The 24,679-nt window shown below is 55.7% G+C and overlaps 1 protein-coding gene and 1 pseudogene across 1 annotated transcript in view; both read left to right on the top strand.

Annotated features, from left to right (window-relative positions):
• Window positions 1-24,679, top strand: part of LOC140594183 (bone morphogenetic protein 8B) — a 34,808-nt gene that overhangs the window by 5,637 nt on the left and 4,492 nt on the right. Inside the window, exons 2-6 of the mRNA XM_072723738.1 lie at window positions 8,772-8,961; window positions 9,389-9,537; window positions 16,542-16,736; window positions 17,532-17,611; window positions 18,088-18,198. Of these exons, the coding sequence (XP_072579839.1) occupies window positions 8,772-8,961; window positions 9,389-9,537; window positions 16,542-16,736; window positions 17,532-17,611; window positions 18,088-18,198 (725 nt within the window). The remainder of the gene's footprint in view (window positions 1-8,771; window positions 8,962-9,388; window positions 9,538-16,541; window positions 16,737-17,531; window positions 17,612-18,087; window positions 18,199-24,679) is intronic.
• LOC140594313 (succinyl-CoA:3-ketoacid coenzyme A transferase 2, mitochondrial-like) lies at window positions 11,781-12,604 on the top strand (annotated as a pseudogene).

The following is a 24,679-nucleotide window of genomic DNA, read 5'->3' as shown; positions in this document are numbered from 1 at the left end:
GGGTCAGTTTTTCAAGGAACCTCCATAATGATTTCCACAGTGGCTGTAACCAAATTACATCCCGCCAGCAGTGCACGAGGGCTCCCTTTTCTCCACATCCTCACCAACACTTGTTATCACTTGTCTTCTTGATGACAGCCATTCCTTCTAACAGGTGTGAGGTATACCTTATTGTGGTTTTGATTTTCATTTCTCTGATGATGAGTGATGGTGAGCACCTTTTCATGTGTCTGTTGGCCATTTGTATGTCGTCTTTGGAAAATGTTTAGTTCCCCTGCCCATTAAAAAAAAAATTTTTTTTTGCTGTTGTATGAATTTTTTTTAAGATTTTATTTATTTATTCATGATATACAGAGAGAGAGAGAGAGAGAGGCAGAGACACAGGCAGAGGGAGAAGCAGGCCCCACGCTGGGAGCCCGATGTGGGACTCGATCCCGGGACCCCAGGATCATGCTCTGGGCCAAAGGCAGGCGCTAAACCGCCGAGCCACCCAGGGATCCCCATGTATGAATTTTTTTAAAAAAAGACTTTACTTATTCATGAGAGAAAAAGAGAGGCAACGGGAGAAGCAGGCTCCCTGTGGGGGTCCCAATGTGAACCTCGGTCCTGGGACCCCAGAATCACACCCTGAGTCAAAGGCAGATGCTCAACTGCTGAGCCACCCAGGCATCCCTAGGGCCATGTCTTATCCCTCTTTAATCCCTGGGGAATCATGAACAACCTGAGAACAGGGACCAGATCTTCTGACTCCTCATGGCACTCACCCCAGCCCCTGCGTGGCAGGTGCGCAGGGCAGACCACAGAGTGACCACATCACTCACAGGATGAGCCAGATGGACCAGGCAAGGTTAAGGGAGGAGGAACACGGCAGGAGGCAGGGGCTGAGAGCAGGGGCAGGAGCCTGGGCCTGGTTGGGTGGGCCATAGCAGGGCCGCCCTCCCTGTCTTTGTGGAGGCCGACCATGGGTGCAGCATCTCCCTGGGCACTTCCCTGGGACCTCCAGTCCTCCCAGGGTCCTGCCTGGAGAAAGGTGGCTTCAGCAGGCATTCTGGGAGGGGATGGGCATTGACAGGAGAACCTCATTGACAGGTGACCCCCCCCCCCATCCCAGTATCGACCCCTGGAGGGAATCTAGGGCCACTTGTTTTACATCATCTTTAAATCTGAGAGAATGTGCCCGCCCCTGCCCACTGAGGGGGGGTCCCTCCAACAGTGAGGCCCAGGGCAAGGAGGTATACCCAGTCCACCTCCTCATGGGAACCCATTCCCCAAGGGAGAGAGGGCTGTGTCACTGTGACCACATCTTTCTGGAAAACTCCCACAGTTCGGTCCTCTCCCTGGGTTTGCACCAGGTAATCATATCCTTGCTCAGTCTCCTTGGATCTATTTCTGGCCTTGAGAGACTTGATGTGGCCGAGTGTGCGGGTGTTCCCTTTTAATTTGGGGTCTAAAGCCATCTGAGGCCTGGACGGCAATCACGCGTGTGGAGCCATTTATGGAATGGCTCTTGAGAAAGTCAGTAATGAAAAGTGACTAAAAATACGTTAGAAATGCAGCCCTGGCCTCCTCTGGGCAGCACTGAGATTTGTGGGTGGGAGGAAGCAGACCTGGTTCAGATGCAGACCTGGTGGGTGATCAGTTCTGCAGCTCGTCCACGGGCCTGCACCAGCCATGGAGGCCTGGGGGTTGATCCAGGTTGAAGGGGGCCCCTCAGCCCTGTCACTCGCAGGATGAGCCAGACGGACCCGCGCCTCTGCCTCTGGGAGCCTGGGGAGCCTGCCCTCCGCCTCGGCAGCCCGGCTGGGCCGGGAACGGGGGCCGGTCCCACAGCAAAGTGGAAACACGGGTGGCTTCTGATGGAGACACACCGTAGCATGGAAGCCATTCCCAGGCCAGCAGGCTGCCCCGTGTCCCGGAGAACGCGGCACACACGTCTCCCTCTGGGCCCCCAGGGCACAAGGAGCTCGGGAAGGTCCACTGAGAGCCTCCTGTCTCCGGCCCACGTTGTGTGGTCAGAAGATTCTGTTCTCTTAACAGCCACTCCGGGCTAAAAGAAGAGGATGACTTTTTGAAGTGTTACTTTTTGGTCAAAAACAAGACAGATTTAGATCATCCAGATACCTTTCAATTTTGTCCAAGTCACAAAAATATCTGAAATCGTTATTGGTGTTGGGCTGGTAGACTTAGGGTGCGGCATCTGGAGATCTTTCCCGAGTGGTGGGTGCAGATCCTCCGAGGAAGAAAGGCAGGATGTAGTTGGCGGCGTGGTGGTCAGAGACATCTCTGCACACGGCATCCTGACCCGCCTAGAGTCCTAGGATCCTTTATTTCCTGGAGTTTCAGTAATGGAGAAAGTAAACTAACTGCTTCCCCACATGGAACTTTGAGAATAAGGTACCTTTGGGAAACAGTGGTCACATCGTCTGTCCCTGATAGTGGGCCCATGCCCTGCCAACCCCAGGCGTCTCGATGGAGCTGGCTGTCAAGAGCCTCTGTTGGCTGCTAAAAACCCCAGGTGGCTTCCAACCCACCTCTCAGGGCATAGACTACCATAACATCAACAACTGTTGAGTTTTATCAGATTCTTCCCAGGTCACAGAGCCTCTTTGAATCCCTGGACAGCAGCTTAATCAGAGTCCATTAATATCACTAGGAATAATACTAACGTGTTGTCCAATTTGATAAGCACAGACGTGGACATCACTTCCGTATTTCAGCTAATAGAAAAACATCAGATAAACTGAAGTTGAAAGGCATGCCACAAAATAACTGGCCAACACTCTAAAAATGTCAATGTTAGAGGGTGGCGCCTGGGTGGCTCAGTCATTAGGCATCCGACTCTTGATCTCAGCTCAGGTCTTGATGTCAGGGTTGTAAGTTCAAGTCCCACACTGGGCATGGAGCCTACTTATAGTAAAATAAATAAGTAAAAGTGTCAGTGTCATGAAAGAAAAGGAAAGACCTAGCAATTGTTACAGATCGGAGGAGACACGGGGTGCCTTACAACTAAATGCGATCTGGGACCCTGGACTGAAGTCAGGAACATTCAAGAGATGAATAGTGGAAAACCTGGCAAAATTCTAGAAATTTAATAGCATTGTATCAATACCAGTTTTGTGGTTTTGAAGTTACGCTATGGTTTGATTATATATGGTATTATCATTAGGGGAGGCTGGGTAACAAGCATAGGGGCACTCTCTGGACTATTCTTGCAAAGAAAAGTTCTGTCTAAATCACTTTTTTTTTTTTTTTTTTTTGTGATTTCAAACTATTTAATTGGAAACAAGGGAGATACAAATAACAATTTTCCCTTTTGCTTGTTCATTTCTCTTAAAAGATTTCACTAATTTCGCTATATCCCTGAAGGCCTTTGTGTCCTCCAAAGACTGAATCTGGAGATGAGCATCTTCTGGGTCCTATTTATCAGGAGTCCTTTGCCTGTCCAGGGAGGGAAGCACATCCTTTCAAGGCGCCCATCCCTTACCAGAGGTGGGTTCTAGCAGCCACAGAACCCATCCCCCCCACACACACCCGTTGCCCTAGGGAGGGTGTAACCCTCACTCAGAGTTCCCCCCGGGCATGCCGGATGTAGTGTTGATGCAGCCCAGCTTCTTGGGCAAAGTCCTGACCACACTCAGTGCAGGCAAAGGGGCCTGGAGGGGTGCGGGTCTCATGTGCCTGGCGGTGCCGCCTCAGAGAAGCAGCCTGCCCAAAGGTCTTGCCACAGTCAGGGCAGGGGTTAAGCAGTGACCCTGTCTTCTTCACAGGCAGCCTGAACGCATGGGCAGAGCCTGTGTCAGTCCCCAACCCAGCAGGCCTGGGCAGCCACCATCTGATCTCAAGGAGGGAGACCACAGGTCCTGCCCTACCTCTGACACAGCCTCCCAGCTGGGGCAAGGCCCCAGGGCACCTAGGAAAGCTCAGGTTTGGCCAAGTTGTGGGGAGGGACTTTGCTCTCCCCCTCCCAGCCCAGGGTCTGACATTGACCCTGTGGTATTTTGTAGCCATTCTCTGTGTGATACACATGCAAACACCCCTTTCTCTCCTCCCGTAGCTTAGCATCAATCTCGTTTTCCTGATTTGTCAATCTTTAATTTTATTTGGAGGCTGGCTGAGCCAGAGGGTCAGAATTCTGCCTTTTGTCCTCACTACTTAACAGTCTGGTTACAGTGTATGTGTGATTTTGGGGTTTTTCTCTGCTGTTTGTATTTATATTAAACCCCTGGTTGGTGTAAAAAAAAAAAAAAAAAATCTAAAAAATCTAAAAAATCTAAATCACCTAAAATTATTTCAAAATAAAGTTAAAAGCACAAAGTGACTCACACGTACCCTCCCTGCATTATCCCCAGTCCTGCCCCTCCCTTGACCTCCTTCATAGCTGCTTCCCCTTGTTTGATACCTGACTTCCCCATGCACCGTAAACTCCATAACGTCCCTGGGGCTGGGGGGCCACTCCGTGTCCTCAGCTGTGTTCTCACCCGTGCCTCCATCATGACCTGCCTACAAGGAGCACTGCATTCAAATGTGTATGAGTAAACAAACTAATTTTCCTGGATGTCACAAGGAAAAATGAATGCTAAAAAAAAAAAAAATGTTTTTAGAAAGCCTGCTGAGCATATATAATCAGGATCTTTTCCCCCGTGCCCAAAGGAGGTGAAATTTTTTTTTGAAGGAGGTGAAATTATGGGAACACCCCCCCCCACCCGCTCCAGATTACAAATCCTTGGCCCAGATATTGAAGATGGGGGGAATAATTCACTTCCAAGAAATCTTCCTCCAGGCATCAGTGGTCCCCCACAGAGCTACCACAGAGGATTCCCGGCAGGACATATCTCAGAAGGCCAGGATCCAGAACATACCACGCAGGGAGCACCCATTGCTCCTTCATCCTGGCCATATCTACCCGCGGGCTGGGAAATGAACTTCCCAACCCCACAAGTGGTAGCCAAAAAAATTTACTGGGAAAACCCAAGAAATCACATTGTACGGACCTTGGCCTTTCCCATAAATTCCCTCTGCAGACCATCAGCAATAGCGGGGGCGGGGGGGGGGGGAGCAGCAACAGGCCACTTCCAACTGGATTTTTATGCTGTTCTTTCAACATCAGATGGTGGAGGTCTGCCCTGATGTGGTGGAAGCAGCCTAGACAGGAGTCAGGACCCCTGGGTTCCATCTCTGGGTGTATAGAAAAGGGGAAGGGGATTGTGTGTGACGACCTGTGTCCCTGGGGCTCTGATGTTCTGGAATCTTAAGCGCTTTCGTAAAGGGTCACTATCTGCTTTGTGCCTGAGCCAGAACGGCCTCGGTGGTGATTCTGAAGGGCTACTCTCTGAGCCTGGGCATCTTTGGGAGATTCCAGACCTTGGGGAAGTGCAAGCTCGGCAGGAGGGTGCACCAAGAGGGAAATGCTCCTGTGAAATATGGTAGAAGCATTTCTGGACCAGAACCAAGTACCTACTATGGTAGCAACCATGGCCTTTTGCAGTTCCACTTGACCCTGTATCAAAATGGTCATTCTGCAGATGTGGATACTGAAGCCCAGAGGATCAAGTGCCTGGACAGGGGTCAGGAGGTGAATAGGAGGGAGCTTGAGACCATCCAAATGCCTTTCACTTGAATTAATGTATTTTTATGTTACAGAACCTTCTATTCCGTACTCTTATTTGGAAAAAGAAAATTGAAAGTCTCCCTTTTCTCCCCCATGGCTCTCGAGATTCACACATGAAGGAATTCCTGGTACTGGCAGGATGTTGTCACTTTGATACAGGGATGAAGTGAGGAGATCAGGGGCCAGCACCCCTTCCCCACTCCTGTGGAAGTTCCTACCTACTTGATAGTGCCTGCCCCTCCCAAAGCCCTTTCAGGGCCCTTTGTGGAAAGACTGCTAGTATCCCCACTAGATGAAGAGCGTGAAGCCAGGGAAAGTACCTGGTCACCGGTAGGGTCAGAAGCCCTAGCTACAGGCCAGAGCACCTATACTTCTCAACCCTCTGGTAGTGGGCGAGAACAGGGGCTGCCCATCCAGCAACTACTGTAGGGGCAAATCCAGATCCTAATAGCTGCTGCTCCTCAACACCAGCTTATTCTGGGACACCTAGGGGGTTCAGTCAATTAAGTATATTAAGACGCTAGACTTCAGCTCAGGTCATGATCTCAGGGTTGCAAGATCCAGCATGGAGCCTGCTTAGGATTTCCTCTCCCTCTGCTCTTCCCACAAAAAAAAAAAAAAAAAAAAAAAAATAGGGCAGCCAGGGTGGCTCAGTGGTTTAGCGCCGCCTTCAGCCCAGGGCCTGACCCTGGAGACCCAGGATCAAGTCCCACGTGGGGCCCCCTGCATGGAGCCTGCTTCTCCCTCTCCCTGTGTCTCTGCTGCTGGCTTGCACGTGCACGCTCTCTCTCTCATTAATAAATAAATAACTCTTTTAAAAATAAAAAAATAAAAACTTTTACTAAATGCACAGAAGCAGCTGCTAGAAAGCTGGGCATATGCACTGTTCCAGCAGAGACGGGGCGCTCCCCTTTGGCCAGCTAGTCATGTCCAATGTATTGCTGCATCCCAGCAACTTTATCAGCTTCTGATGAAAGCATGACTTCCTGAGACTGTCCCTCCTCCCAGTGCTCGTCTGGGACAGCCAGGGTGGCAGTCTCCTGGCTGAACTGCTGGCCGGTTCATCAGTTTCACAAACCCACAGGGTGGAAGCTTGGAACTGGGTGCACCAGGCTCCCTTGACCCAGCGCACGTGGGCCCCCGGGTCAGCCAAGGAGGGAGGCCGCAGAGCGCGGTCCCCCTGTGGAGCTGGCAGGCTCAGGGTCATTCTCTCAGACCCCAGATCCAGCAGGATGTCCGCGTTGGGCCTACAGACTGAGCTTGCCCAGGATTCGGGGACCCACCTGTCAGCCCCCAGCCCGGGGAGCAGGTCCCTGCTGGCTGCTCTGGGAGGAGTCGGGAGGCCGCCCCCCAGCCACCCTCCTTCACTCTCTGTGCCACACCCTGTCACGGCCTATGGCCTCCACCTGTGTCGTCCTGCACATCCGGGAGCCTCACACAGCCAGGTGACAGAGGTGCTCCATGTGGACCCTGAGTCCGCAAAATGTCACCAAAGCTCTGCAAGTGTGGGCGTGAGTGTGTCTGTAGGGCGGAGGGGACACGTGTGTCCATATTCGTGGCACACGTCCTCGGTGAGGGTCCAGAGCCCTGCCCTCCACGCTCTCTGCCCGCGTGGGAGGACCCGGATCCCACCCTGGGTCACACTGCCCCTGGGCAGCCTGGCTCCCGGTTGGGCACGTGCTGTGCGCCCCCCACCCTGTCAGAGGCTGGACATCCCGTTCCTTCTGCTCCCGGGGCCGGGAGCCCATCTCCTCCTGTCATCGTGTGTGTCACTGGCCCGCCCTGCCCAGCTGCCTGCCTGTCCATCCCTGGACCCGGTCCCCACCGCGAGGCCAGGAAGTGCTCCCACATCCGCCTCCACCACCAGCCTGGTGACTTATGGTCACTGAGCCCAGTAGCCAGAGAGACAGTTTTTAAAAAGACTCACAGACATGTAATTAAAATCTCAGCGTCGGGGTTGGGGAAGGTGCTGGGCGGCTCCCGCCCCTGCTTTCCGGAAACACAGATTTGTGGCCTTTGAAAGTGGCAGGAGGCTAAAGTAAGACGCTGCTAAATATACCGTCCTGGGCATTTCCGGGCAGCGGGGACATGTGGGCTTCAGTCGCCCCCCCCCCCCAGCCTCCTGTCCAGACACGCCAGGCCGGCCACCGGGCCCGCCTCGGCCCCCTCCAGCCTGTGCCTCACCTTCCCCTCCTCATCTGTCTTCCACTCCCCGCCTCCCAACCCACGTCGCACCCCTGCTGCCCAGAACCCTGAACCCCAGTGGCCAGAGGCACAGCCCGGGCCCCTAGGGCTCGGAGCCAGAGCACAGCCAGGCTCACCGCCCAGCCCCACCACTGATCTGCGGGCGCCCCTGCACCCACACCTGCGCCCACCAGGTGCCCTCTGCCTGGAATACCATCCCGCCACCTGCTCCACCTGACAAGACTCTGTCCCGTCCTTCAAGGCCAGGGCAGGTGGCAGCTCCCCTGGGAAGCCTGCTCAGATCCCACCATGTCATGGCACCGTCCAGCCTCCCCAGGACCTGACCAGGTGTCCCCAGGGGCGGTCGCTCGTCCCTCACTCGTCCTTGCTCCTGCCAAGTCTCCCCCTGGCCCTCCTTCCTCCTCCGCATTCTCCCCAGGCAGGACCTCCATCCTTTGGCCCTTTGCTGTGTCTCCAGGCTGTTGTTTGCCCTGCCTGTGCCGTCTGTGCCTCAGCCCTGTGTGCAGGCTGGCCTTTCCTTCTGCGGTGTCCTCCTCCCGGGACGCTGTGGCCCATGTGCCATCACCCCACGGGGCCCAGCCCCAGTGTCAGCTGCAAATGCTCCCCTCCCCAGGCTCCCATGTGCACACACTGGCCTCAGAAATGCACTCGGTTCTGTGCCTGCTCCTCTTCCCTGAGGAGGGATGTGGCCTCTGTTCACCCTGGGGTCCCAGAGCCAGCGGGGATGGGGCAGGGCCGGCTGGGTTTGGGGTTGGGGGCCAGAGGCGGAGGCTGCTCTTGCGGCACCACTGTGTGCGGGGCCCTGTGCGGAGCCTTCTCAGCCCCAGGAGGCGGGGCCTGGGAGCAGGCCCCTCTGCAGAGGAGGAGGGAGCCGTCCCCACCCAGGCCGCCAGGCCCCCAGCGCCCTCCCGGCTCTGCCCAGAACACAGGTGACCCGCAGCCCCGCTCTGTCTTACAGTGGAGCGTGACCGCACCCTGGGCCACCAGGAGCCCCACTGGAAGGAGTTCCACTTTGACCTGACCCAGATCCCGGAGGGGGAGGCGGTCACGGCCGCTGAGTTCCGGATTTACAAGCTGGCCAGCACCCACCTGCTCAACAGGACTCTGCACATCAGCACGTTCGAGGTGGTCAGGGAGCAGTCCAACAGGTGCCTACCCTGCACCCGCCTCCCGATGAGCCTCTGTGGGTGTGTCTGGCCTGGCCGTGGAGGGGACGTTCCCCAGAGGACGGATGAGAGCTTCCCAGGGGACACACCCTCAGAGACAGAAGGGCAAGTGGCCGGAGGCCTCACGTCACCGCGGGGAGAGGCCCAGCATTGTCCTGCTGCAAATCCCTCCCCTGCTGTCCTGGCTGTGGGACCGTGGGCGGTTTCACTGAGCTCCCGAGCCTCAGTTTCCACGTCCCTACTGGGCACAGCAACACCTTCCCACGGTAGATACGGTGAGATGAGGCAGGCGAGGGGCCCAGCCCGAGCCACGCGGGGTAGGTGCCCCACGAGTGGGCCCCAAGGTGGGGGCTGGAAACACAAGGGCAGCTGTGCCGGCCCTCAGTTAATTGTTTTTTCGTGTCCACAGGGAGTCTGACTTGTTCTTTTTGGATCTTCAGACGCTCCAAGCTGGGGACGAGGGCTGGCTGGTGTTGGACGTGACAGCAGCCAGTGGCCGCTGGTTGTTGGGCCGGAACAAGGACCTGGGGCTCCGCCTCTATGTGGAAATGGAAGATGGTAAGGCTCAGGCCCGGCAGCAGACCTCCTCCTGGGGGCTCCTCCGAAGCTGCTGGCGGGAGGTGGCTGTGGCCCCCCACCCCCCCCCGCATCTGGCCCCAGAGGCCTGGCCCTTCTCAGCCCGGTGGCTGGGTGATAATCTCCTACCCCCTCTGGGGCCTTAGCAGGGCACAGAGGGTGAGGTTCCCATGGTGGGAGGCCCCCACCACCACGGTCTCCCTCCTCTCCTTTTGCAGAACCATTTGAGTTGCTAAGAGAGAGTCCATGTTGTCCCTGCCAGGAGCGGTGTGAGCAGTGGGGAGTGTCCATAGTGGCAGGGCCTCAGGGAAGGGATCACACCCTCAGACTCGGATCAGAGGGGCCTGGCTTTAAGTCCCAGCGCTGTAGCGCTCTCCCCCGGTGACCTCGGCAGGATGCTTCTCTGCCCAGTCTGTTTCCTCCTCTGTAGAACGAGGTTTCACGCCTGCGCTCATTCCCCAGGTAGCCAGGGAGAGCCTCCTTCGTGGGCAGCAGTGCAGAGGGAGAGGCCGAAGGCGGGTGCAGGATGGGTGTTTCTGGGCCACACACGGGACTGCCGTGGCTGGAGCGGGCAGGTCAAGGCGAGGTGGGACGGAGACTGACCGCTGGCAGGGCACGCTGAGTGCGGGTGACGCGGGGCCCGGTGTTGGAGCCTTGACAGCTCGCTGTATTCCATAGCAGCGGAGGATGACAGGATCTGATTCCGGTTTTTAGAAAAGAGGCGTCTGAGACAGCCCCTCGAGGAGGGGTCCCTCCACCCCAGTAGGACTCCGCTTAGTGACTCGCTTTCCCGAAGTCCAGGAGGGCCGGGGCGGGGGGGAAGTAGAGGAGAAAGCTGACCGCACAACCCCAGCAGGTGATCAACACTCACAGGAATGTCACGTCCATCCTGTGTCCCCTTGACATGATGGCATGAGAAGGGCCCTCATCTCCTGGTCTTCCTCCCAAACCCAGAACCCCCTCTCACTGTGAGAGAGACGTCAGACAAACCCAAGTTGCGGGACACGCTACAGAACGTCTGACAAGTACTTCGCAACGTGTCGAGGTCATCACATACAGAGACGGTCTGAGATACTGTAACAGCCCACGGGGCCTGAGCAGTGGTAACAAGTGGATGGGACCCTGGAGGAGAAGAGGACATTGAGGAAGACGGATGAGGTCCGAACCCATCATGTTTAGCGCAGCATCAGACAGCAACATCGGTTCATTAGTCGTGACAAATGCACCGTGCTGACAAATGCCAACATTTCCTGGGGAAACTGGCCCTGGGCACCTGGGACTCTGCAGGGTCTTCGCAGTTTCTCTGTAAACGTCAGCTGTTGTAGAACAAGACCTTGACCACATGTATGCGACAGGCCCCGTCCCCGACATCAGCAGGGGGAGTAGTCTATGCGGGACAAGAGCCAAGTCAGAGGCCCTGAGCCACACGTGTGCGGCAGGAGCAGACGGGCTTGTTGGCAGCGGCAGAAATGGAGAAAAGCGGGTGGAGGAGGAATCGGGGAAAGTGTGGATCCAGCCAGGGGCCATTTTAATCGAATCTTTTTTCTCCTGCCTGAGTAACAGTAGAGGAGGGGCGGGCTTGAGGGAGCAAACCAATAGTGCTCTTTGGGTGATGTTATTGAGAGCCCTGGGGAACGTCAGATGGACCGTCATCTAGGACGGGTGAGTGCTGGAGGCACCCGTGTGGGAAGCACTGACGTCTACGTGGGTTGAGAGCCATGGGCCTGGAGCAGGTCCTGGGAAGGGGATGGCCATGGAGAAGGAAGGAGACTGCCCAGGAGGGACCACGTGATGCGTCTCCCATCCCGCAGGGTGGTAGGCTGAAGAGGGCGGTCTTCCCACCAACCCCCAGACCCAGGGTCTGTCTGCCCCTCAGTGACCTGGTCGAGGCCTCCACAGGCACCACTCCCTCCCTGTGGGGCTGCAGGGTCCAGGGTCTGGGTCCCGCATGCCTGGAAGCACGTGGCTTCCAGAGCCCTCTGAGCATGAGGGGCTGGGACATGGGGGGAACCTGGTCCTGTGTCACTGCCCTGCCTGCCCTCCCTGCTCCGTGATGGGTGCTGGCGGTCTGTCCCTGACCTGGACCCGAGCCCGGAGGTGGAGCCCACGATGGCAGCCTTCTGGAGGCCCGTGGTGGCCCTGGGGTGCTGTGTCCCCGCCGGCCGCTTAGGGCCTGTGCTGGCCAAGACCAAGGGCGCCGTGTGCAGCCTGGTCACTAGCGATGATTCTCCTACACGGATCCCACGGAGCTGGTGAGAGACACGACGCACAGGGCCAGGACCATGGTCGGCGGCTTAGGGCTCTGTGGGATTCCAGAACCTGGCAAGGCGCTGCTCAAGATGCGGGTCAGGGACTTGCGTGTGGTCAGCAGCGACATGAGGTGGACGACTTCGGGCCGGGCCTCTTACTGGGACTGAGCGGATCACCCGCAGCATCTGCTGCTACGTGGGGGAGAACTCGCTGTGCCAGAGCCAGTCCCTGTCGGGCGAGCGGGAGCTGGAGCTGCCAGCCCAGGGGTCCCTGGCCGAGCGCATCCGTGCGGGGGTGGCGGGTGCTGGGGTGCCCGCGTTCTACACGGCCTCCGGGACTGTGGTGCAGGAGGAGGCCCCCCACATCAGGTACGCGCCCTTCGGCAGCATCTCGATCACGAGCCAGCCCCGAGAGGTGAGGGAGTGTCACGGGAGCCACTGTCCTCTGCAGCGAGCCATCGCGGCCGGTTCTGCGGGCAGAAGGGTGGAAGGCCAACCCCGCAGGAAACATCATCTTCGGAAGAAGTGCCAGGAATTCCAACGTGTCCATGTGCAAAGCTGCAGAAACCTCAGTGGTGGAGGTGGAAGAAATCGTGGGTATGGGGACGTTTGCCCCAGAAGCCATCCACATTCCTAACGTTTATGTGGACCCAGAACACGGGGCGGGCAGGGGGGGGGGGAATATGAGAAAGGCAGTGAGCGGTGAAGCTGCAGACGGAGGAGGGTGAAGAGGCCGAGTCTGTCGGTGACCCCCAGGCCTGAATCCCACACGGGCAGCTCCGGAATTTGAGAAGGTGCGCACGCCGGTTTGGGCGTAGGAATCCCCCTCTGGCCAGCAGCTGCGTCAGCCTGGCTCGGACTGTCCTCTGCACGTCTCCATTCAAAGATGAGGTGGGTGCAGATCCTGTCGCTGTGGGCAAGCGGACAGTCCATGTTGTCCCCGGGGGCTGTTTTTCTCCAGCGATGACTGGTTTGCCATGATTCGAGGGGACACGTCCACCTCAGTGTCCCAGGAGCCACGTGGGATTCCTGGCGACTGGACGATACCCGGAAAGAAGGTGAGAGACAAGGGGGTGCCGTGGATTTGGTGTCCAGGCTCAGGACCGGAGTGGTGGCCCCGTGGACCACTGCACCAAGGACAGCAAACCCCAACTCTGGGACAGGTGCACCTGCCACCGCCCGGGATGCGCCGTGTGGACCGGCTCACCGCCGGGAGGGCCGGGTGCGACGTGCACTGGACGTCCTGATGCTGATCGAGCTCTGGAACGGCCTGACGGTGGACGAGGCAGCGGGCGGCCCCCCACGTGTCACCACCTCGGACCCTCGCAGCACTGGCAGCCTCGCCCAGGAAGGAAGCCCTGCTCACAGAGGACGCGTCTCGTCTGAGCCCGTTGGGGTTTCACCCAGAGGAGGTGAGCACAGCTGTGGGGCCAGGCGGCCCGACCGGTTATCCCGGCGTCTCAGACTTGCTACTGCCGCCCAGACTCTTCTCTCACGAGGGCTGTGGCTTCAGTTAAAAACAAGAGGAGGGATCCTTGGGTGGCGCAGCGGTTTGGCGCCTGCCTTTGGCCCAGGGCGCGATCCTGGAGACCCGGGATCGAATCCCACGTCGGGCTCCCGGTGCATGGAGCCTGCTTCTCCCTCTGCCTGTGTCTCTGCCTCTCTCTCTATCTCTCTGTGACTATCATAAATAAATAAAAATTTAAAAAAAAAAAAAAAAAAAAAAACAAGAGGAGAGCGCAGCCGATTGTCCTGTATGTTCTGTGGGTCCTGAGGAGGACTTGCTCGTCCCGGGGCCCCCGGGGGCCTTCCTCCCTGTGATACTCCATGAAGTTCCCTGCAGCTCGGAGGAGCCCGCAGCAAGGCTTTCTGGGAAGGTCCTTCCCTGGCGACTGGGCCCCGAGATGTGGGGGGTGATGAGGAAGGAGCCACCACCCCCGTGCCCAGGGCCCCACTTCACCAGCACCGTGAAAAATCCACAAGCGTCAATGTGCGTCATGAGCAGGGCGTGCTGTTGGCGTGAGCTCGTCTTCCCGCGGCCCCTCTGACTGTTCCTCTGGGGCCTTTCATCTCGCTGCCAAATTCTGTTTCCCGGTAGGTAGCCTCCCTTCTTCCTCCCTGCTCGTTCTCCTCACGGCTAAATAGATGTTTCTGGAAGGACAGCGAGGCTGTGGAGCTGGGCCGGAGCCCTGGGGGTGCAGGGACAGGGCGGGGAGCAAGGTGCCTCCGTGGATGAACAGTCCAGCCTGTGCTGTCAGAGGCGGCGGCCTGTGGTAGGAGGGCTTCTAGAAGCAACCCTAGGCCCCTTCCGGGAGTCCTCATGTCCAGTCACAGGCTTCCTGTGTCACCCCGGGCACTCAGACCCCTGTGTCTGTCCTGGAGCACTACACCTGCTGGTGTCGCTGCTCCCTTAGAACCAGGAGAGGCTGTGGAACAAAGTGAGTTCATCTGCAGGCGTGTGTGCGTGCAAATGTGTGTGCGTGATGATGAGACCACAGCCTGGCGTGGAGCGCGGCACCCTCCCTCACGTCGCTGTGAGGTGCACACAGCCCTCAGGAGCATGTGGGCCAGGCCTGGGGAGTCTTGCGGGTGAAGGAAGGCCTGTGAACGGCCTCCCTGGGGCCTCACCCTGAGGGAAGGCAGCCCCTGGAATGGAGGGGGGCCCTGCGCCCTGATGGGGCCGCCTGGGGGCGGGATGGATGGTGGGGCACCATCTGGGGCGTCGGGGAGGGTACCTGACGGTTGTCCAGCCGCCCCGTGGGGCAGGCCGGGCTTCCCGGGCGCAGCCGGCTAGAGGAGAGTAGGGCGCCGGAAGGGAAGAGGAGGGATGAGCCCCTCGTCCCCCCAGGACGGAGAAACCTAAGCAGAGGGACAGAAGCGGACCTGGGCCAGGGCTGGGACTGTCCAGCTTTCAGCCCGGCGCCCTGAAGGTCCCTCAGCGAGGCCCCCAGGTCACACCCCCCCACCCCGCAGGCTGAGGTGGGCCGGAGGGTGCGGAAGGGCCTGCGCCCAGAGCAGGGGCCTCGATCCGGCAGGATTCGTCCCGAGTGGAGCCTCTAACGGGTCCAGCGCACCTGTTTGTGGCGGTGAGGTCAGAGGTCAGTGTCCGGGTTGACTGGTTGTTGGAGCATCTTGGCCCGAGGACACGGCCCGAAGCTCGGCCGTCTAGGGGCTCCCGTCGCCAGCAGAGCAGGACCGCAGTGGGGCCGGCGATGCCCTTGACCTGCGCTGTGTCACGGCGAGTCGCGGGAGGGCCGCCGATGGAACAACGTGTGTGCTTGTGCGTGTGCACGTCTGCGTACTGTGTGCTCAACGCGTGTGTTTCTCTGCATACGTGGGGAGGGGGGTCAGGGTGGCCACCCCGAGGTGACGTGTCCCCGGAATGGAGCCGTTGGCTCTGCGTTACACGAAACATAAAATGGACTTAGTGTTCAGCTCCTGTCGTTTAACGAAATTCCTCAGGAAGAGAAAATGAAGGGGCCTGTGGCCACTCGTCTTTATCGCGAAAGCCACCACGTACCCCACGTGCCTGGAGTGGAGCTAATATCCAAATATTATGTATATTTTCTCAAAGGAGTTTTATAGGCTTGAAATGCTCGGAGTGGAGACATCTTAATTGCAGTGACCATGGTTGGGTGAAAAAGTTGGAAAAAATAGAGACTATTACGGTGACTGTTGTGTAAAGCTTTGATTGACACGATAACATTCCAGAAAAATGAAAATGCCGAGTTGGAGTGGGGAGAGATTTCCGAGTGGTATTTTCCCTCTGAGGCCACTTTGCATTGCTGTTGTGTCACTTTGACAATTAAAAACCCAGGAGGCGAGTGGCCCAGTCGGTGGAGCGGCCAACTCTTGGGTTTGGCTCAACTCGTGATCTCAGGGTCCTGGGCCCGCTTCCCGCACGGCCCTGCGCCAGTGGGGAGTCTGCTTGAGAGGCTCCCTCCGTCTCCGCCTGCCCCTCCCCCCGCAAATAAATAAAAGATCTTTAAGAAGTCAGGAGGACATTTGGAAAGACAAGGGGCCCAGGGAGTCTTGCTGGTGGAGGGGACGTTCCCAGGGTCGTGTTTCTCACGGCATCCTCGTCTCTAAGCAGCTACGGGATCAAGTCCCATTTTCCCGGGTGTCCCTCTTCTTAGCCCGAGGCCCCCGTGTCCCTGCCCACAGCCTTTCCTCTCTTGTGACCCACAGACCTGGGGTTAACCCTGTAAGTGAGTAAGGACTGGGTTCAGACCGACGTGGGCTGGACCCTGGCCCTGGGCCTCTGGCCAGATGTCTCTGCCCCGCTGCCCTGTGTCCCGCCTGTGGGCCTCAGGGGACACTCAGCGCCCTGCTCTTGGCCGTGCCAGGCAGAGCAAGCCGTGGCTCCCACCTGGCGGCCGCCCCAGTCCCCTGGGTTATAGATCCATCGATCCCCCGAAAGCCTCGGGGCCCTCGGACGGAGGTGGGACCCGGGGTGCTATGCGCCCCTGGCAGCCTGGCTCTGAGGCGTCCTGGGAAGCACGTGGTCCAGGGACCGTGGAGAGGCCTGAGGTCACCAGTGGGAGGTGCTCGAACGTGTAGAGGGTTCACCGGTGTCACAAACAGCGACCCTGTGGTGGCGAGGCCCCTCCCCCCCCCCGTGCCCCTGGGACCGTGTCCCTCCAGGTGGGGACACCGTGCAGGCCGTGGTGGAGGGTCCCCGCCGTCCCCGTGCACCCCCACCCGCGAGTGACTGCCTTTCTCCTCTCTCCGTCCCAGGGCACAGCGTGGATCCTGGCCTGGCCGGTCTGCTGGGGCGACGGGCGCCGCGCTCCAAGCAGCCTTTCCTGGTCACTTTTTTCAGGGCGAGCCCCGGTCCCGTCCGCACCCCTCGGGCAGCGAGGCCCCTGAAGAGGAGGCCGCCAAAGAAAAGCAACGAGCTGCCGCACCCGAACCGCCTCCCAGGGATCTTCGGTGAGGTCCGGGGCGGGCCTGGGCCTGGGCCGGGCCGAGGACGGCGGCGGGGACCGAACCCTCGGGGCCTCAGCGGCTTCGAGCCTGTGGTCACCCTCCATCACTTGTCTGACACCTGCTTACCTCGTGGGCCCCGAGGACCGGCCACCATCCTCTGTCCCCGCCTCCCAGGGGCGCCTTCTCTGCCCTCCCCTGGCACCAGGGCTTTTTCCAGAAGTCTCCCTTAGCTTCAGGTGCCCCTTCCTCCAGGCACTGGTGGCTGTCAGGTCACCCCTGGGTCCCCCGAGGATCCACAGTTGTTTGTGTCCCACCAGGCTGAGCCGCTCAGGATCAGGGATGGGCCTGCTCTGCCCCTGCCCTCCTGCCCCCTTCCCTCCACGGGGGGTCACCCTTTGGCCTCCGGGAGCCCCTCCATCTGGTGGAATGGGTGTGGCGGGAGAGGTGTGGTGAGGTCAGGAGGGGTCTCTGCAGAAAAGGAGGAGCCACCTGTGGCCCAGGGTCCCCTGGCTGTTCACGGGAGCATCGCGGGGCCGCAGTTGGAAGTCAGGGGAGGCTCTGAGCAAGTGCAGGGTTGCCCTGCAGCGATCGGGAGCCACCTGGAGCCGGCGAAGGCTCTCGAGCTGGGTCATGGCACCAGCACTGCTGCAGGATGGGCTTCAGGACACCAGGGCATTAGTTTCACTTCATTCGTTTATTCAACAAATGTGCCCGGTAGGGTGTCCCCGCCCTGGGAGCTCCCTGTGGTGGCTGCCTGGAGCAGGAACCCCAGAAAAGCCCCTGCTTCTGTCCCTGCAGATGACGTTCACGGCGCCGATGGCCGGCAGGTGTGCCGGCGGCACGAGCTCTACGTCAGCTTCCAGGACCTGGGCTGGCTGGTAAGTTCCGATTCGCCTCCTTTGCTTAAATGACCGTCCCCACCCGAAGATCCTAAGTGTGTCCCCGGGGGGAGGTCCCATTACGGTGACTTTAATTTTCTTGTGCGTTAGGTTCTGATGTGTTTTCTGAAGGGAGAATGTCTTAGTGTGAGGAGGTGCTTTGGGGTAAAACCGGGGAAACGGGGACAGTCTGAATCCTCAGCCATGACACGTCAGCTCTGCAACAGGGAAACAGAGGCTGGGGCTGCAGCTGCAGGAGGCGTGGGCATGGGGGGGACAGAGCTGTGCCCGCCCCCTGCCGGGCCTGCTGGGGGAGCCTCCTGGGGGAGCCTGCCTGGAGGGAGCCGAGAGTCGGCAGCCTGGCCTGGGGCTGCGGGAGGGGAAGGGGCGGCCCCGAATCATGCCGCACGGGGTGCTAGATTCGGGGCTCAGGAGGGGGCATCCGCCGGGACTCACCCTCTCCCATTACCCGCCAGGATTGGGTCATCGCCCCCCAGGGCTACTCAGCCTATTACTGTGAGGGCGAGTGCTCCTTCCCGCTGGACTCGTGCATGAACGCCACCAACCACGCCATCCTGCAGTCCCTGGTCAGTACCGCGTCCGTCCTGCCCGGACCCACGGGGCGGGGGCTCGCAGCGCCGGGTGGGTGGCAGCCCCGGGTGTCGGGGAGGCTCTGTGCACAGGAGCTTCCCTGCGTGCACGAGCAGTTCCGGGCTCACGCCTGTCCAGGAGCCAGTGCCCGGGTGGCCGAGCTGTGTGTGCACCTGCACCCGCACACACCCAACCTACCCTGACTGCTGGCGCGCCCCCACCTCTGTGCGCTACACACGCGACTTACACGACCTGCTCGCTTGTGGTCAGACGCACGGCACACACAGCAGACATGTGTCCCGCCTGGGTCCCTGTGTGCTCTGAGCACACGCACCACCGTGTCGCCGGCGTGCTCAGTCTCCTGTGGCACAGACGTACACGGAGTGAGCGACGGGCGTGTGCATTGGGCCTCCCGCCGCATGTGTACGGGGCCGGGTGACGGGTGCCCCGCTGAGCTGCTGGGCCTCGGCCCCCTTCTGTTACCTCCCCGTCGGCTCTTTGTCCTGCTCCTTTGGCGCTTGGTGTTTCCCACAGGTGCTGTGGCTCCCGTGCTGGGGGCGGGGGCAGCCTCAGTGCTGGAAGATCGCCCCTGGCAGGGGCGTTGTCGCTGCCGCTTGTCGCTAAGGGTTTTCCTACCGCTTTGCAGTGTAGCTTGGAATCTGGGATTGTCAGACTTCCAGTTTCGTTTTTCTCTTTCGCGATGCTTTGGCTCCTAGGGGGGTTTTGTGGTTCCATATAAATTCTGGGATTGTTCTAGTTCTGTCACAAGTGCTCCGGGTGTAATGATAGGGATTGAGTTAAGGCCGTGTGTACCCTGGGAGGCGCGGGGGCTCTAACAGTGCTGCTTCTCTCAGCCACTGAGCCTGGGGATCTGCCCGTTTGTGTCATCTCCACTTTCTTTCATGATTGTTTTATAGTTTTCGGAGTATTGGTCTTTCACCTCCTCGGTTAAGCTTAGTCTTTGGTGTTTTATTATTTTTGGTGCAAGTGTAAATGGGTGTAAACTGGTGTAAACTGTAAAAGAAACTCTTTGTTTTCTTATTTTCTCTTTCTGCTGCTTCTATTTAGTGTATACAAATCCCACATTTCTGTATATTGATTTTGTAGCCTGTGACATTACTGGGTTCATTTATCAATTCTAGCAGGTTTTTTGGTGGCGTCTCTAACGTTTTCTACATATGGTATCATGTTATCTGCAAACAGTGAAAATTTTTCTTCTTTCTCACTGATCTGGTTGCCTTTGTTTCCCTTTTTCTTGTCTGATTGCTGTGGTTATGACTTCCGGTGTTACGTCGAATAAAAGTGGCGCAGGGGCATCCTTCCCTTGTTCCTGACCTTACGAAAATCTCTGGTTTTCAGCATTGAGTATGATGTTCACTCTGGGTTTTTCATATACGGCTTTTATTTTTGAGGTATGTTAAACCTACTTTCCTGAGTTTTTCTTTTTTTTTTTTTTTTTCCATGAATGGATGTTGTACTTTGTCAAATGTGTTTTCTGCAACCTTTGAAACGGTTATATGGTTTTAGTTCTTTCTCTTATTCATGTATCAGATTGACTTATTTGTAAATATTGAACAACCATTGCATCCCAGGAATAAATCGACTTGATCATCGTGAATAATTTTTTAATGTATTGTTGGATTCCGTTTGCTAGTATTTCGTTGAGGACTTTGCATGTGTATTCATCAGCAATGTTGGCCTCAGTTCTCTTTACTTGTAGTGTCTTTAGTTATGGTATCGGTGCAATGCTGGCCTTGTAGAATGAATTGGGAAGTTTTCCTTCCACTCTTGTTTTAGGAACAGTTTGAGAATAGGTGTAACTCCTTTTTTTAATGTTTGGTAGAATTCGCCTGTGAAGCCACCCGGGCCTGGACTTTGTTTCTTGGGAGCTTTTGATACTGATACCATTTCTTTGCTGGTAATTGATCTGTTCAAATTTTCTTTCTTCCCTCTTCTAGTTTTGGTAGATTATGTTTCTAGGAATGTATTCATTTCTTGTTGCCCAGTTTGCTGCCGTATAATTTTCATAATACTCTTCTATTATAATCTTTTATATTTCTGCAGTGCTATTTCTCCTCTTCACTTCTGATTTTGAGTCCTCTCTCTCTTGCTCTTTTTTTTTTGAGCCTGACTAAATGTTCATCAATTTTATTGATCTTTTCAAAGAACTAGTTCCTGGTTTCCTGATTTCATCGATGCGATCTATTATTGGTTTTGCTTGTTTTTTTTTTTTTAATTTTTATTTATTTATGATAGTCACACACAGAGAGAGAGAGAGAGGCAGAGACACAGGCAGAGGGAGAAGCAGGCTCCATGCACCGGAAGCGCGACGTGGGATTCGATCCTGGGTCTCCAGGATCGCGCCCTGGGCCAAGGGCAGGCACCAAACCGCTGCGCCACCCAGGAATCCCGGTTTTGTTTTTTAAGTAATCTCTGCACCCAAAATGGAGTTCAAACTCATGACCCCAGGATCCAGAGTCCCATGTTCCACCAACTGAGCCATCCAGGTGCCTTGGTCTCTTTTTATATTTTTTGTTTCTGTTTCATTTATTTCTGTTCTCATCTTTATTATTTCTGTCCTCCTGCTGATTTTGTTCTTTTTCTAGCTCCTTTAGCTGTGAGATAAGGTTATTTCAGATTTTTTTGCTTTTTGAGGTAGGCCTGTGTTGCTATAAAATTCCTTCTTAGGACAGCTTTTGCTGCATCCCAAGGATTTGGGACAATTGTGCTTTCATTTTCATTAGTTTTTTTTTCCATGTATTTTTAAATTTTACTCTTTGATTTCTTGGTTGACCTATTCATTTTTTGACAGTATGTTATTTAACCTCCATGTATTCGTGCTCTTTCCAGACTCTTTCTTGTGTTGGGTTTCTAGTTCTGTAATATTATGGTTAGAAAAGATGCATGGTATGACTTTAATCTTTTGTAATTTATTGAGACTAGTTTTGTGGACTCATATGTGATCTGTTCTGGAAGGTGTTCCATAGGCACTTGTAAAGTGTATATTCTTTTTTTTTTTTTAACGATTTTATTCATTATTCATGAGAGATACACAGGGAGAGGCAGAGACACAGGCAGAGGGAGAAGCAGGCTCCATGCAGGGAGCCCGATGTGGGCCTCAATCCTGGGACTCCAGGATCATGCTCTGGGCCGAAGTCAGGTGCCAAACCACTGAGCCACCCAGGGATCCCATAAAGTGTATGTTCTTAAGATGGAATGTTCTGAATATATGTTAAAATCATCTGGTCAAATGTGTCATTCAAAGACACCGTTTTCTTGTTGATTTTGTTTAGATGATCTATCTGTTGATGTAACGAGGGTGTTAAAGTCCCCTGTTATTACTGTATTACTGTCAGTTTACTGCATGTTTGTTGTTACTGTTTTATGTATATGAGTGCTCCCATATTGGGTGTATAAATATTTACAATTGTTACAGCTTCTTGTTGGATTGTTCCCTTTATATATAGTGTTTTATATAGTGTCATTCTCTGTCTCTTATAGTCTTTAACGTCTGTTTTGTCCCATGTCCTGGCTTCATTATCGTGTCTGTCTGCACGATAAATGCTTCTCCACCCTTTCACCTTCAGTCTGCAGGTGTCTCACCATCTGAAATGGGTGTTTTACGTAGGCAGCGTACAGATGGGTCTTTTTTTGTTTTGTATCCGTTCTATTACCCAGTGTTTTTGATTGGGGCATTTAGTCCGTTTACATTCAAAGTAATTATTGATAGGGATGTACATGTTGCCATTTTGTTTTATTTGCCATTCCATTGTGGTTGTTTTTGTATGTCTTCTGTTCCTTTCCTCTCTTGCTCTCTACTCTCATGTCTGGTGCAGACTTTTTTTAGTAATATATGTGGTTACCTTGCCCTTTCATTTTTGCACACCTATTCCTGGCTTTTGATTTGTGGTTACCGTTGGGTTTGTACATAACATTTTCTGCTTAGAGCAGTCTATATTAAGTTGATGGTTGTTTCATATGAACCCATTCTTTACTCCTCTCCCCCCACCTCATCATTTAGGTATATGGTGTCGTGCTTTACATCCTTTTATTTTGTGAGTCCTTTGGCTGAGTTTTATAAACATACTTATTTTTACTGCTGTTGTGCTTCCTAGTTTTCTTAATCTTACTTATGATCTTTTCTTTCCACTAGAAAAATCTCCTTTAACACTTCTCGTAGGGCTGATTAGTGGTCATGAATTCCTTTAACTTTTGTTTTCTGGGAAGCACTTTATCTGTCCTTCTGTTCTGAGTGGTAGCCTTGTTGGACAGAGTTGTCCTGGCTACAGCTTTTTTCCTTTCAGCACTTTGAATATATCATACCACTCCCTTCTGGCCTGCAGTGTTTCTGCTGAAAACTCAGCTGATTGCCTTCTAGGGTTCCCCTGTATGCGCTGTTGGGTGTTTTTTTGTTGTTGTTGTTTTAAATCCCCTCTTGGTGCTTTAAACATTCTCTGTAGCACTCCTTTTTGCCATTTTGATTACTGTGTGTCTTGGAGCAGATCTCCTTGGGTTGATCTGGTTCCAGGATCTACCTCTTGAATCTGGATTTCTGTTTCCTTCCTCCTATTTCTTCAGCTGTTATTTCCTCAAATAAATATTCTGCCCCCTTTTCCCTCTCTTTTCGTTCTGGGATCCCTGTGATGCGGATGTTAAATGCTTCATGGTGTTGCTGAGTTCCTTAAATTTATTCTCATTCTGCGTAATTTTCCCCTCTCTCATCTGGTGACCTTGATTACTTTCCTTTTTTTTTTTTTTAAGATTTTATTTATTTATTTATTTATTTATTTATTTATGAGAGACACAGAGAGAACAGCAGAGACATAGGCAGAGGGAGAAGCAGGCTCCCTACAGGGAGCCTGATGTGGGATTTGATCCTGGACCCCGAGATAATGACCTGAGCCAAAGGCAGATGCTCAATCACTGAGCCACCCAGGTGCCCCCCTGATTACTTTCCATTACTCTGTCTTCCAGGTCACTGATTTGTTCTCTGATTCCTCTAGCCTACTCTTTATTCTATCATGTGTGTGTGTTAAGATTTATTTATTTGACAGAGAGATGAAGAGCATGAAGGGGACAGAGGGAGAGAATCTCCAGCAGACTGCACACCAAGCAGGAGTCCGATGCAGGACTCGATCCCATGACTCACCTGAGCCAAAACCAAGAATCAGACACTTAAGCCCCTGAGCTACCCAGGCGCCCCTCCAGTGTGTTTTAAATCGCATTTATGGTGTTCCTCATCTCTGACTGGTCGTTTTTTATCTCATTAATGGTCTCACCGACGTCCTCCACTCTTTTCACGTACTGTATCATTGTGGTCATTCCTTTGAAATCTCTAGCAGGTATATTGCTGACATTTCTCTTAGGTGTCTTGCTGTGATTGTGTCTCGTTCTTTCATCTGGAATGTACTGTCTCCTGATTCTAACTCTCCATGTCTGTTTCTGTGTGTGAGGAAGGTCAGCTACGTCTCCGGCTCTTAAAGGCAGCGGCCTCCTGAAGCCGAGGTCCTGTAGTGCCCTGCAGCGGTGCCCCGTTCACCGGAACCGGTCTTCAGGGGCGTCTCTTCTGTGTGCGTGTAGTCGTCCTTCCCTCTCCCCTGGGCAGGAGTCCCAAGGAGCCGCCGGCCCTGGTGGGGCTGCTTGCTGCTGCTGGGCTAGCGTGCCACCTCGAAGGGGCTCAGCCCACCGTGTAGTGGGGGGGGGGGCACGCAGTGTTTGCAGGTGTGTGCGCTGCTCCCCTGCTGGAGGGCAGCCACTGCTGCAGGGCCCGAGCCGGGCGTGGCCGGAGCAGCTTGGGTCGTGGGGAGCTGCTCGGGGAGCTGCTGGCAGCAAGGCCTTCTTCGGGAGGGGCCCCTGGAGGGGGGCAGGTTGCAGGGAGGGGTGGAGAGGTGGGCGGGGCCTCGGGGGCGCTGGTTCCCACGGGGTGCTGGTGGGGGGGAGGCTCCGCGGCCCCTGGGTGCCCCGGGGTCTCTGGGCTGTGCTCTGGGAGGGTGAGCAGCTCCCGACTCAGGTGGGGCCCCAGGCGGGGTGGCTTCTCCCGCCATCCCCCCACCCCCACCCCCACCCCCCGCCCAGCCAGGCTGCTGCTGGCCCAGGGGCCGCTGGAAGTGCTCAGGTCCTAGGACCCTGAAATCCAGCCCCTCTGGGTTTCAACACTGGCCGCCAGGGGCTGTGCCTTCCCGGGGCTCCTGGTGAGGGTCCGCCCCCTTCCGGGCCCTCTCTCTGCCTTGGGCCGTGGAGTCGTCTGGGGTCAGCCTGTGCGTCCCTCACCCTCGGGGGGTGCCCGGCTGTGTGCGGGGACCAGGAGCTGGGGGGCTGTCTGCTACCAACGCAGCACCCCAAGGCTTACGTGTTACTGACTCGGGGTGGACACCTCCTAGAAGGTGGACCTGGACTCCTAGCTCCTGTGTCCCCAAGCCTGTCTGGGAGCTCCAGGGGCGAGGAGACGCAGCACCGCGGAGGCTTTGGCTCCGTGGT

The sequence above is a fragment of the Vulpes vulpes genome, chromosome 10 (assembly GCF_048418805.1).
Source record: "Vulpes vulpes isolate BD-2025 chromosome 10, VulVul3, whole genome shotgun sequence".
NCBI lineage: Eukaryota > Metazoa > Chordata > Mammalia > Carnivora > Canidae > Vulpes > Vulpes vulpes.
This window is presented reverse-complemented; position numbering and strand designations above follow the sequence as displayed.